General features: G+C 39.8%; 1 protein-coding gene across 3 annotated transcripts in view; it reads left to right on the plus strand.

The window, feature by feature from the left end:
- Positions 1 to 14,541, plus strand: part of DENND1A (DENN domain containing 1A) — a 554,990-nt gene that overhangs the window by 35,776 nt on the left and 504,673 nt on the right. For all 3 annotated transcript variants that reach the window (XM_082612220.1, XM_082612221.1, XM_082612222.1), the window contains exon 2: positions 9,607 to 9,677. In XM_082612220.1, the coding sequence (XP_082468346.1) occupies positions 9,607 to 9,677 (71 nt within the window). The remainder of the gene's footprint in view (positions 1 to 9,606; positions 9,678 to 14,541) is intronic.

Raw genomic sequence — 14,541 nt, forward strand, 5'->3', positions numbered from 1 at the left:
ACTTGAGTTTGTCTGATGTTTCCTCAAGATTAGATTCAGGTTAAGCATCTTGGACAGGACTGTCATGGGCGTGATGCTGTGCTCTTCTCATTGCATTCTAGTAGTTTGTCCATTCCTGATGGTGATCACTTTAATGACTTGATTAAGGTAGTTTTTGCCAAACTTCTACACTGAAAAGTTACTCTTCGTCATTGCAATTAGTAAAGATTTTGTGGGGGCCTCCCTGGTGGCGCAGTGGTTGAGAGTCCGCCTGCCGATGCAGGGGATACGGGTTCGTGCCCCGGTCTGGGAGGATCCCATATGCCGCGGAGCGGCTGGGCCCGTGAGCCACGGCCGCTGGGCCTGCGCGTCCGGAGCCTGTGCTCCGCAACGGGAGAGGCCACAACAGTGAGAGGCCCGCATACCGCAAAAAGAAAAAAAAAAAAAAAAAAGATTTTGTGGGAAGATACTTTAAAACTACGTAAATACTCCATTTCTCATTAAGTTGTCAATTTATTCATTTATATCAGTGTGGGCTCACAGTTTTCTGTTTATTTGATTCGTTAATAATCTTTTAATATCATTATTGATTTTGATGCTCACATTACCCAGATTGACAGTGGGAGCCTTTTAAAGCTGTCTCCTGTATCCTTCTGACATGTCCCCATCATTCTTTGAGCACTTCTTTGCTTTCTAGCACAATAGGATGTTTCAGTCTCGTCTTGTACTTTCTCTGCCCCAGCCCTGGAATCAGGTATTTCTCCAAGGACCCCCAGTTCCTTTTAGAGGATGGTTGTATTTAGAAGCCAAGGTCTGGGTCCTAGATATGCTCATTGCTATTGGGGTGTTACTCTTGCCAAGGCCCTTTCAGTAGACAGAGCCAGGAAGTATGTGTGTGTTAAAAGTCAGGTCATATTTACAGTTCTCTATTATATACTGAAAACCTTGAAATCACATTAGTATCTCCAATTCAAATTCAGCTCCGTAGAACTCATTCTATTATGGTTTTCTGCTAACCTCAGCTGTGAGAAAGCAGGCCTTCCTTACTGGTCTTGGGCTTGCGTTAGGCATGTTCCCCCATCACCTTCCACCCCATGTGGATGCTCTACTCATTTACCTTGCTTTCCTGGGATTACAGTGGTTTGACATGCCCCTGCTCTCCCACTGCCCTGTGGATGCCCTGCTTGCCCTCTGATTCACCATGATGCTAGGCAAGTCTCCTCTCTCCCCACATAACCTCCTCATACCTTCCCTGGCTCCCCACCCCACTCTAGGGTCCCTCGTGCTTGGACATGCTCCTCACCCTCTTGGGCTCTGATACCCGTGTTGGGCTGTTCCTCCATGGGGCACCTTTCACACTCCTTGTGTTTCAACATCCTGGTTGTGGCTGCCCTTGAGCATGAATGCTTTTTCCAGCCCGCTCATGTTCTGGCTCCGCATGCCAAGGTGCTTCCCCTCAGTGGATGCCTTCCTCATTCACTCTGATTTGACATCATATTGGCCAGGCCACCTCTTACCGTGGACGTTCTCCTACCTCTCTCATGATCTGATGCCTCTTGTCAGGTCACCCCCTCTGAGGGACATTTTCCTTACCCTGCTCAGGCTTTGACATCTCACGCTGAGCCATCGCCGACGTGGGCATCTACCCTGCTCTGCCACGTGATAGTTTTAGGAGTAAATTGTTCAGAAAGAGCAGAGGAAAACTTAGGGAAGGGGAGGCTCTTAAAATTTTTTTAAGGACAAAAATATTTATTGACAAGAAAATGGATGCCATCTTTGCAAATGCCATTAATACGATTGGAGAGTCTAGATTTTACAGTGCTGCTCAGCACAGGAGAGAATTTATTAAAAGTGCATGGAGTATTGCACATTGTGGAGGGATGTGCAGGCTCTGTCCTTCTGCTTGGGATCCAGCTCTCCTTCTTCCAGTTAACTTGCTTTGCACATTGTGGCATAAGAATCTTTCCATAGGAATCTATGGTAAGGTAAAACTTTGTATCTCCTCTCATAGTAGTATCTGTGTATCTTTATTAATCTGATCCTGAGAACAGTATTAGAAATGAAAAGTTAAGTGCAAAATCTTGAAATGACTTGTCTGTATAATTACACAACTAAGTTAATCATTTTCTGACAAGTCTCAACAGTGACAGCGTTCTTCTATGGAGGTGTTAACTGGTTATGGGTTAGAAAGCACCCTTTGATACAGCATTTTCAGCCTGGAAAAACGGCTTTAATTTCAGAGTCTACTGAAACAAATGGAGACTTGTTGGAAATATTAACACTACCTTTTTTGCTTGTATATCTAGCTTAAAGGAATCAGTGTTTATTAGGTGATGTTTGCTAGCACATTCTGAAGTGTATACAGTTACTTTTGACCATGTTGTCAACTTTAAGACAGTTCAGTTGGTATGAATTTTGAAATACTATACCTCAGCCCCCTCAGCATATAAGTTTGTAACTAAGGATACAGTGTGCTGAAGTTTTACCCTAGTCCATAGAAAATAGGTTGCTGTTTTGCTGTAGAATACTAGCTGGTGTGAAGATTTGATAGCTGTGAAATGAGTAAGGGATCCCAGTACTGTGTGTGTCTCAGTTTGTACTTCTAAATAACACTTAAAGCGTTGAGGGCCTAGCATGATGGCATGGTTATCATATGCAGCAGATTCATTTTGTGAGGAGTTAGTGTTACATTTTTCTCCTAATCTCATAATATGTTGTAATTGAAGAAAAGTAGGTCCTGATTGAAAGCTGATGATCCAGCAGAGTGATCAATAGCATGATGCTCTTTAAAAAAAATTAGCTTTCCCGCTGCCTGAATATTGTCAAAGCCTTTGTCTGTTTCATGACTTCAAGCTGAGTGTACTTAATCATTTTGAGAATATGGCCCTGAGCACAGAGCATGGCCCTTCCAGTGAATCACTGAGAATTGTGTTCAGAAGAGTGTGGTATTGAATAGAAATGCTCTCTTGCCTTACTCTCAGGCTTCATTCTCCCAGAGGCAAGAACCGACCAGACCTCCCTTCTTTCAAACACATTTTAACTGCTTGTGTGTCATTTTTTCATATTTAAGAGCCAAGGCTGTTGTCAGCAGGTGTGACTTATTGATACCTTTGACTCCAAAGGAAAACATCTTTAAAGAATAACAGTCAGGTGTAAGCAGTGTATATTTAGTAAGTTACCTCTTGTTAGAGAAAGAGAAACAGTTACTGGGAACGGGAAACTATGTGTCAGATGTTGGAGGAAAACTCATTCATCAGACATTTATTGTGCCAGGTGTCGGACTAGGATATGAGAAGACAGTTGGTGCCTTCAAGGAGCTGCCAGTCTAGTGGGGAAGACAGATATTTAATTAGAGGCACACGGATGGTTCTCCACCTTGGCTGCACATTGGAATAAGTTGGGGAGGTTTAAAAAAAAGCCTGGAGATTCTGATTTAATTGTTCTGGGGTGTGGCCTGGGCATCAGGACTTTTAAAAGCTCTCCAGGTAGTTGTGATTGTGTCAGGGTCGAATGTGGTAAGAGCTGCAAAAGTGGGGAAGTACAGGGTGCCTTGGGAGCACGGAGGAGGGGCACTTAACCCAGTCTAGGATGTGAGTGTGGGGAGATTGAGAAGGCTTCCCAGAGAGGAGGAAATGCCTGAGCTAAGCCTTGATGAAAAAGACTGGACAGATAGTTCCTTCCAGAAGAGCAGCTGAATAAGGTAGAATAGTAAAGTGGTTAGTGCCTTTGGATGATCCATGCTGATTCTGCCACTTCCTTGCTTTGACTTTGGCTAGTTTATCCTCTGAGTTTCAGTGTCCTCATCTCTAAACTGGGGGTAATAATACTTAGAGTGTTGTTGAAGATTATCTGAGATAATGCATGTGCAGTGCTTAGGATCATGCCTGGCACCTAGGAAACAGTAGGTACGGGCAGTGGTATGGTAATGATGTTATCATTAGAGAATCAGAGCATGGTTTGTTCAGAGAGACAAGTAGTTCTCTATAGCTGGATCTTAGGGTGCAAGACTGCACGAGGTAAGGGTGGGTGGCAAAAAAGAGCTTGGCAGATGGGCAGAGTTCCAGATCATGGAGGTATAGGAGTATAAGGCAACTAATAATGGGATATCATGGCAGAACCAGGACATTTCCATGGTAATATGTTAAGATATGATGTGTTCTGGGAAAGCTTGGGTCTGTATTGGAAAATGGCTCGGAATATAGTATTTTTAACTTCATTACATGTACTGAATTAGCAAGAGTGTTAATAGGACAGAAATAGGATTTTCAGTTCCTTTAGCCAAGTAGTTAAAAATATTAAGCATCTTAAAGAGTAATGGAGGAAATAAGTAGTCTCAAGGTATTCAGTAGTTCCACAGATTCTCTGGAAATTGTTACAGTATTAGTGGTTTAATAAAAATATTAAGTAAGAGTCGCTTGGCCGTTTACATTTAGAGGAGACACTTTAAAACTTATTTTTTGATGTGCAGAGAAATAGAAAATGCTTCCATCTGCATTGGCTTCACTGGCCCTTATGTATATTTGTTGGTATGTTATATAACTTGTCACAATGTCACATCATTAGTCACTACTTTTTCTGAGTCCCTTTCTTTTTCTCTTCTTCTTCTGGGACCCCTGTAATTCAAATGTTGGTGCGTTTAATGTTGTCCCAGAGGTCTCTGAGACTGTTCTCAGTTCTTTTCATTCTTTTTTCTTTATTCTGCTCTGCAGTAGTTATTTCCACTATTTTATCTTCCAGGTCACTTATCCATTCCTCTGCCTCAGTTATTCTGCTATTGATCCCTTCTAGAGTATTTTTAAATTCATTTATTGTGTTGTTCATCATTGCTTGTTTCTTCTTTAGTTCTTCTAGGTCCTTGTTAAATGTTTCTTGCATTTTCTCTATTCTATTTCCAAGATTTTGGATCATCTTTACTATCATTATTCTGAATTCTTTTTCAGGTAGACTGCCTATTTCCTCTTCATTTGTTAGGTCTGGTGGGTTTTTATCTTGCTCCTTCTCCTGCTGTGTGTTTTTCTGTCTTCTCATTTTGCTTATGTTACTGTGTTTGGGGTCTCCTTTTCGCAGGCTGCAGGTTCGTAGTTCCTGTTGTTTTTTGTGTCTGTCCCCAGTGGCTAAAGTTGGTTTAGTGGGTTGTGTAGGTTTCCTGGTGGAGGGGACTAGTGCCTGTGTTCTGGTGGATGAGGCTGGATCTTGTCTTTCTGGTGGGCAGGTCCACGTCTAGTGGTGTGTTTTGGGGTGTCTGTAGCCTTATTATGATTTTAGGCAGCCTCTCTGCTAATGGATGGGTTAGCATCCATGGGCTGTGTTCCTGTCTTGCTAGTTGTTTAGCATAGGGTGTCCAGCACTGTAGCTTGCTGGTCGTTGAGTGAAGCTGGGTCTTGGCGTTGAGATGGAGATCTCTGGGAGATTTTTGCCGTTTGATATTATGTGGAGCTGGGAGGTCTCTTGTGGACCAGTGTCCTGAAGTTGGCTCTCCCACCTCAGAGGCACAGCACTGACTCCTGGCTGCAGCACCAAGAGCCTTTCATCCACACGGCTGGCACAGGTGGCCATCCCTGGTTTCACATCAACATGATCTCAGGCACAAACCTCCTTGTTTTTCCATTTTGTCTTTAAGTTACTTGTTGAAACAACCGGCCCGCCGTCCCCATGCCTGTCGCGGCTTCGGCCGCCGGGGCCCCTCCAGAGCCAGCAGCCTCAGTGAGGCCGCCCTCCCCTCGGGCTCCGGGGCAGTTCCGTGATGGCGGAGGGAAGAGACCCCGAGCCGGGAGTTCCAGCTCTGCGGAAACGCGGGCTCCGTTCTCTCACTACTTCTTCTGTAATGTAACATGTAAATGAGCATGGATGAGCATGACTATAACTTGTATAGTCCAGTTTGTTTTTAGGGTTGTAGTCAGCTTTTTTCTTTTCTTTTCTTTTTTTTCCTAAAGAGACTGTCATAATCTTTGGCTCCATGTAATAGAGCTCTGACAGCTATTTGAACTGAGTAAGAAACTTAGGTAGTTTTATTATGCATTACAATGAGGCAGTAACTATGGGTAACACTAGAAGAGAAGTTAGCTTCATTGCTTCCACAAATGCTTATTTTTTTGAAATCTTTTATTGCGAAAGCACTGTTGAAATGATGGATTATTGAGGTATACCTTATGTTTATTTTATGTTATATGTACAAATTATTTGGAAGAAGAATTCCATTTAACTAGATCAGTGGTTCTTAAAGTGTGATCACTAGTCCAGCAGCATCACTATTACCTGGGTACTTATTGGAAATGCTAATTCTTGGGTCCTACCCCAGAAACCCTGGAGGTGGGGCTTCAAATCTATCTTTTAACATGCTAAAGTTTGAGTCATAAAAGTGTATAATCACTCCAGTCATTTATTGAAATCCTGTAGACCCCAGGAAAGCTAGTCTGTACTTCCTTTATTCCTTCTCAATATTTATTTGATTCTGGCTATGTGCCAGGCACTGTTTAGGTACCTGGGAAAAACTAGTGGGTATGACAGACAAAAATCCCTGCTCTCCTGCAGTTTACATTTAGAGGAGGGAAACAGGTTGTGATTGGTGTGATGTGGAGAATTAAAATTCGATGGTAGAGAGTGTGTTGGGGAAGGCCTTTCTGAGGAGGTCAGGTATAAGCCTTATTTTGAATGACAGGAAGGACCACCTATATGAAGATCAATACAAAAGGCTATAAGATAGGAATGAATTAGGTGTGTTGAGGAGCAGAGAGAAGGCCAGTATGGCTAGAGTGCAGTGGGCAAGGAGAGAGAGGTATGAAATGAAATTGGAGAGACAGGCAGAGGCCAGATAATGTAGGACCTTGTAAAGACTTTTTTCCTTCTCATTTTTTTAATTATAGTAAAATGCACATAACATAAAATTTACCAGCCTAACCATTTTTCAGTGTATGGTTCAGTGATATTAAGTACACTCATATTCTTGTGCAACCATCACCACCATCCATCTCCAGAGCTGAGTTTGGTGGGTTTTTTTTTTCCACTTAACTGGTGGATATCAGGAAATGCAGGTCTGAGGAAGAAAAGTGCCATTTGTTAGGTTAGAAATGCTTCTTAGAAATCCAGATGGGGATGTTGAGCAGGCAGTTGCTAAGGGAATCTGGGGTCAGGGAAGAAGTCGGGTTGGAGACAGGACTTTGGGGCTCATCAGCATTTGCCTGGTAATTAATGCTGTGAGACTGAATGAGATCATTTAAGTAATGAGTGTAGACAGGGAGAGGTCCAGCACTAAATTCCAGGGTAGGAGAGCTTATGTGAGAAGGAATCAGCAAAGGAGCATCCAGTAAGGCAGGAAGAATACCAGTTGAGAGTGATGTCCCGGCAGGCAAGTGAAGAAAGTGTTTGGAGAAGGAGGGCAAATCAATCAGCTGTGTCAAATGCTGCTGAGAGGTTAAGACAAGCATCGAGAATTTACCATTTTGGCACATTTTAGCAATGTGGAGATCATTGGTGATCACGACAAGTTGTTTCAGTGGTGTGGTGGGTTCAGAAGCCTGGTTGAAGTGTGTTAAAGAGAAAGGGAGGAGAAGAAGCAGAGATATAATGAGTTTAGACAACATTAGGATGTTCTTCGCTTAGAGAGATAGCAGATCTGTACAAACCACCTTAACTTGGTGGCACAGGTTAACATGTCGGAGCTCCAGTGTTAAAAAATTTGGTATGTAACACCTTTGTATGCTCATGTTTTTTCCTTTCAATTTTTTAAATGGGGAAAAATAAGCTTAAAAGTGGTCATTTGGGTAAAAAATGCGTGGAATCTCCAAGGAATCTCCATGGAGTCCTAGGGTCCTGCAGAATACATTTTGAAAGCCATTATCTTAATCCGGAGGAATGAAATTCCGAGATGAAATTCAGCCAGTTGCAAAATAGGCTTAAAGATATTTTTAGATTTTAGAGGGAATCTTCCTGGGACTCTTCAGATGACCTTAGAACATTCCTTTCTTTCAACAAACCCTCTACTTTGAGATTATTTGAATGAAGGGGATGTTACATATGGTATTTTCCACAAATGTTTTGGTGACCAAACGATGCTGACCTTGTAGGTCTTTTCTCTTGCAGGAAAAAAAAAAGCACAAAAACATTTTTAAACACCTTTCTTAAAACTTGAGTTTACTTTTATTTAGTTAAGTAAGATACTCTGATTTAATGTCTAATTTAGAAATTATATTTGACAAAGGTATATTTAAATTCCTTGACTTTTAGAGCAGCCAACTCTTTTCACTCTAGGTACTTGTTTAAAGCACAAGCCCAAATTTCTCCTCAGTGAGGAAGTAATGATCCTTCACATGAGAAATAAGTAGATCCCTGATTGACAGACATCTACCCCTGAGGAAGTAGAGGGAGTATTACGGTATTTTACTGAGTCTAAGATGCCATTATTTATAAGATGCACTGTTATTATATGTACTACTAAGAAAGAAAAAAATGTTGCCATTTAGAATTGTAAGATGCAGTAGATTGTAAGACTTGGGAAAATGTGGGGAAAAAATTTCATCTTAGAATCAATGAAACACAATTTGAGCGCCAGGAGGTCTGAGTTGCAGCTCTGACTGTGTTTCTAACTAGTTGTGAGACTACTGACAAGTCACTTAGAATCTCTTTGCTTCAGGTTTCTCACCTGTATGGTGAGGGTGATGACTGATCCACATACCTCATAGGATTATAATGAGGATGAAATGAGATAAATGAGATAGTTATTTTGAAAAGTGGAATCTACTGGGCAAATTCAGGGTATTTAGTTGATTGAAATTAAGCCTTAGATCTGATTAGGCAACTCAGAAAGTTTCTTCTCCGAGCTTTGTTGTCAGGTTTAAAGTAGAATTCAGTCATAGATGTTTGAATGTGTAACATTTTCTTCTACTAAATGATTTTCATGCAATCTGGAAATAATCTTTTTATTGTAGTTTTAGAATCAAAGAGAAAATCTGAAGATACTATGACTCTGATGTTCTTATCACTCAGAATGAACAACTGTTAACATTCTCTTAGTGCTATGATCTTTTAAAAACTTAATATAAAATATTTATGACATAAAAAGGTAAAAGGATATAATAATGAACATTCATATACTTGCCATTGACAATTTAGGCAAAGCCCCCTGTTAGCATCCTGTCTTTATTGTAGCCTAATGAGATAAGATACTGTTTCTCTTATTTGAGTCTTTAAAACCTGTAAATAAGCAAGTTAACTTCATCTGAATATTTTATCCTGGCGCATGAGGGAGAAGGTTACTTTGTGCTAGTGTTGCCTTGGTTTGAGTTTCCTCAAAATTCTGTTCATGGTTTTGGAGATCCAGCTGTGTAAACTGGAAATACGACATCTGTAAAATCATAATAATGGCTAAGCTATTATATGCCAAACATTGTATCTAGGCAAGTTTTGTGTGTTTTCTTTACATTTCAACAATAATTCTTCTGGTTAGGTATTTTCATTTTATAGATTAGGAGGGCGTGGCTCAGAGAAGTTGAGTAACTTATCCAAAGTTCCACAGCTGTTAAGTTGTGGAGCTAGTGATTTTAATCAAGGTCTGCCCTATACCACAGCCTGCATATTCTATACCATGCTCCCTCAATACTTGTCAGTAATCACAATCTGTTTCTTTTATAGGCAGAACCCAGAGACCATGTTTGAAGTGTACGTTGAAGTGGCCTATCCTAGGACAGGTGGCACTGTTTCAGGTATTTGCATGTTCCATTATGATATGGCGTGTTTGTTTATTGTATGAGCTAGCCATTGCATATCGGATAATATGTGAATATTCTAAACTGTTACTTATCTTTATGTTTAAGTGTCTTTCCCTTTTATCTGTGCCCACGTCATCCTAGGGAATGGAGAATAATTGCAGTGAACAATTTAAATTAAGAGTTTTACTATAACAGCCTTGAAATATGGCTTTATTCATTGTAATCATTGGGTTTTGGTTTGTATCTTTCGGAGATGCCTGGAAGTCAACTATTTAGTATGAAATATTGTCACCTTGCTAATAAGGAAGGTTTAGAATTAGGTTACAAAATAATATAAAGGGAGATCTCTGCCAGTAAACTGGAAGGAGATGTTTGAAATGGATTTAGTTCAGTAAATTTTGTCAGCTGGTTAAAAAAAGGTTGGAACTTAGTTGAAGGAAACACCTCCTCTGGCTTTAGCTTTTGGACTAATTTGGACATGTATTCCTGAACAACAGGGTCTTGGATAAGGTTAGCGTATCTTGTGCAGGCTGAGTAAATCACTTCTTGACCTAAAATCCTTCTTGGTTAATGAGAAAAAATAACCTTCTGACCTACTGTTCTTTTTCCTGGTGCCTAAAAGAGTGATGCATTTGCCAAAGGTCTGTTAGGGAGCGGCTCTCGGTCCACACACCAACAGTTGCATGTATTATTTGGTGTTTATGGAGAATGAATTTATTTGGATTAGAAACTTGGAGTAATCAGGATTCCAATGGTAGTTATGCCCGTAATTGACTGCACAAACCTTGGACATATCTTCTATCCCGTTATTTTAATTAGGTTGTAATCCTCATAAAATAGTTACTTTTTATTGAGTATCTGTTGTTCTGTTGCCCTACATGCTTGACATACGTAGTTAGTCCTTACAATACAACCCTTAAAGGTAGTTGGATGGTGTCTCCATTATGCCTATGAGAAAACAATCTGAGAAGTCAAATAACTTACCAAGATTATACAGCTACTGTGTGGAATAGCCAGGGTTTTCGGTTCAAGTCCTCTTCACTCTGCTAAGTTGCCTTCTTGAGGGCAGTGACCATGTTGTACACATCCCTCCATGTCATCTGCAGGGTTTTGCACAATATCACCAATATTTGTTAAACTGAATGCATTTCTCAATATCAAAAGTGAGAATTGCGTGTGCTCCACTTTCTGGATTATTTCATGAAGACTGTGAAACATGTTGTAAACTTCTGGTCATTCTGGAAGTAGAATGTTAATATTCATCTTAAGTTATGCCTCTAATTGTGCAAACCATTGGATTGGGAAGGGAAGTAGCTGATACTAGGTGTGTTCGTGCAGCAGTACCTCTGTGAGCTGACTCGTCAGAGTAACCAGTTGGTGACGGCTGTGATTTGACAGATTTAGGGACAAAAACTTTTCTTATTTCTACAGTTGCTAATGTTCCCCCTTTCAATGCTATAGGATTTTTTCCCCCAAAGTTAAAATGAATTTTCTTGGGGAATGTGAACAAAGTTTGATGAGTACAAATAAGAAAAAGGAACAAAATGGAGTCTTTACCTTATCCTCTTCTTTCAGTCATCTAATTCCTCTCCCCGTAGACAACTCTTTTCTTGTTTAACCCTTTAGTTTACTTTTTAAAAACTTTGAAAATATTTTAAAAGATAAAAGTTACAAGAATACTTAAGTGCATACCCCCTTTTCCTTAGACTCATCAATTGTTACTATTTTGCCACATTTGCTTTATTACTCTGTGTGTATTTTTTGCTGAACCTTTTGAGAATAAGTTGCAGACATTGTGACCCTTCACCCCTAAATACTTGAGGATATATCTCCTAAGAATAAGGACATTTTCTTAAATAACTCCAGTACAGTTACCAAAATAAGAAAGTTAATGTCATTTGTCCATGTTTAATCAGTTGTCCCAATAATATCCTTTATAGCACTTTCGCCTCTGATCCAGAATTCAGGATCATGTAATCCATTTAGTTTTCACATCTATGTAGTTTTTTCCAGTCTGGAACAGTTTTGCAACCTTGTTTTTTTTTAAACCCTTTATGAAATGTTTTTGAAGAAATTAGGTCTCTTGTTTTGTAGAAAGTCCCTGGGTTTGAATCTGATTGTATCCTCATGATTAGATTAGGTTATGGATTTTGGGTGGGAGTATTTCAAACGTGATATTATATCCTTCTTAGTGTATCATATCAGCAGGGACATGATGTCCATCCCATTATTTGTGGCAAAATGTGCATAAAACTTTTGTGTACAGTTTAATAATTATAAAGTGAGTACCCATGTTACCGCTATTCAGGTTAAGACAAATAATATTGCCTGGTTCTAAGGAAATTCTGGTCCTGGCAAGAAGACCCCTGCCCTAGCCCTATGCTTTAGAGGGCCCTGCTTTGGCCCTCTTCTGAAGTGCCCCTTTCAGGCAAGGAGTCTGTGGGGCCTATGGGACATGCCCATTTAGAGCCCAAACCCTTCCATCCTAGACAAACTTTGAATACCTAGGATCTAAGAATTTCTTGACCCAGTGGCCCCAGGCTTATTTCCAGAGTCTGTGTGAGTCTTCCCTAGGGTTTGTCCTTCTGAGGGTAGACTGGCTACTGGTGTACACACCCCTAGCCCCAAGGGGTGGCCTCAGGGTATCTGTTTGTGGGGAGTAGGGTATGCGATGGAGCTTGGGCTTGTGAGTGGAGGTGACTGCATCCCTGTGTGTGAGGTTCCTGGCAGTGTGGGATGGAAAAGGGGGAGATGGACAGTGGGCCAGTGGCCAGTTTTCCCTGAACCATGTTTCTACATGGAACTCTAAGGAATCCAAGAATTTTCAGTGTGAATCTGGCCTTCCAAGTAGTTATGATAGGAGGATGGAACATATTTTATTTAATAGTTTGTTAGCTTATTTCATATCTTGTAAATATTTAGATATATGGTTTGTGGGCCTCTGTTTGTACTCTTGCCAAGGCCCTGTAAATGTTAGAGGTGGGGCTGGCCAGTGCCCCAGAAGTCCCTGCACTCCCCTTCTCCAGAGGTAACTACTATCCTGACTTTTATGATACTCATTTCTTTGTTTTTCTTTGTAGTTTTACCACATAAGTATAGTTCCTTGAAAAATTTAATTTAGTAGTGCCTGTTTCTGAATTTTATAGAATTATTCTGTATGTAGTTTTGCTGCTTGTTTGCTCAAGTCTGTAAGGGTCCTCTGTGTTGTTGTGTGTCATTTATTTTCATTGCAGTGTAATATACTTTAAGATTATATCACAGTTTATTCATTCTACTGTTGAAAGCACTTGAAGTTGTTTGCAGTTTTTGGCTATTACAAGCAAGGCTGCTGTGATCTTTATACATAAATCCTGGAGCATGTAAACATACTTTTACATAGGATATATACCATATTTGATTACTGGATAATGCTAAACTGTTTTTCAAAGTTGATTGTGCTTGTCTACACTCCCTCCAGCAGTGTTTGATAGTCTTTATTGTTGAACATATTCATTAGTCCTTAATACAATTAAATTTGTTGGGTTTGGCCAACCTGATAGTTGTGTGGTAGTATCTCCTTGTTGTTTTTATTTGCGTTTTCCTGGTGACTAATGAGATTGAGCACCTTTTCATACGCTTACTGACCTCGTGAGTACCTTTCTTTTTAAAGTGCCTGTTCAAGGCTTACTCATTTTTTAATTGTTTTCTATCTTTTCCTTGTTGATTTATAAGAAATTGTTTGTCCTGCTACTATTAATTATCTGGGCAAGTGTGTTGTAGATATTGTCTCCTACTCTGTGGTATGTCTTTCCCTCTCTTTCTGGTATCTCTGATCAAAACTTCTTGATTTTCATATCTACAGTATATCAATGTTTTCCTACCCTACAGATAAGAAGCTATTATCCTACATTTTCTTTGGAGAAATTTATAGTTTTGTCTTTCACATTCTTTAATATATCAAGGATTTTAATTTTCTTTTAGATGATTAATATCCAGAAAAGCTAAACTTAAATTTGATTCCTTATCCATGATTTTTAAAAATTGGGAAACTAAATAAAGCCAAATTACTAAGATACGCTATTCCTCTACATAAAATGTGTTTTTATAAAATGGTTAGGTACTTCTAAATAATACCTAAAAAATTACCTCACAATGAAAGGGTGACAAATGTGAGAAAGGCTGGTAAGAAATACTACTAGACGTTAAAGACAGTTCTTTTTCCCCTCGATTACTTTTAATGTCTGAACTAGTGAAGGTATTGTCAACTCTCATGTGTTCTTTGCTCTGAAAGCATTCCATGACAGCCATGGAAGGGACATGTATTCTGTCAGTTCTACTTAGATATTGCATCCAGACCTGTGACACTGAGTGGGACATCTTCCAAAGAGTGTGCAAATAAAATTTGGGTACACAAACTGAACTCATGGTGCTGCTTACTTTCTTTGGGAATTCGTAAGATTTCCTAGTTGCTAATACCAGTGAATAAGCTGTCACTTAGTATTTGATTTTAGGTAACTTTTGTCTACTTCTACAACCTTTTTTTATTTATACAACTTATTATATCTGCCTTTTTCTGATACTATTTAAGCCTTATTTTTGCCATTTAGATGATTGCAAAGAATGTGTCTTAAAATTAGTCTCTGTTCATTGGATCTGCATCTCTGATCTCTGCCAGAATATCTGAGCAAACTTAAATATAAACCTTACGCTATACAGTACTAGTGTCTGGGCATAATCTTCTCTTTGAAGTTTGTTTGCATCCCCCAGAGGGCTTAATTCCCTGCTGTGAGAAGGTGGGTTAGAAAGCACTGAAACTACTTTATGGGTCTTTAATTGGAGGATTTAGTATACATTTTGCTCTATAAATTTCTGTGGGAGT

The sequence above is a fragment of the Mesoplodon mirus genome (assembly GCF_964341445.2).
Source record: "Mesoplodon mirus genome assembly, chromosome: 1".
Taxonomy (NCBI): Eukaryota; Metazoa; Chordata; class Mammalia; order Artiodactyla; family Ziphiidae; genus Mesoplodon; species Mesoplodon mirus.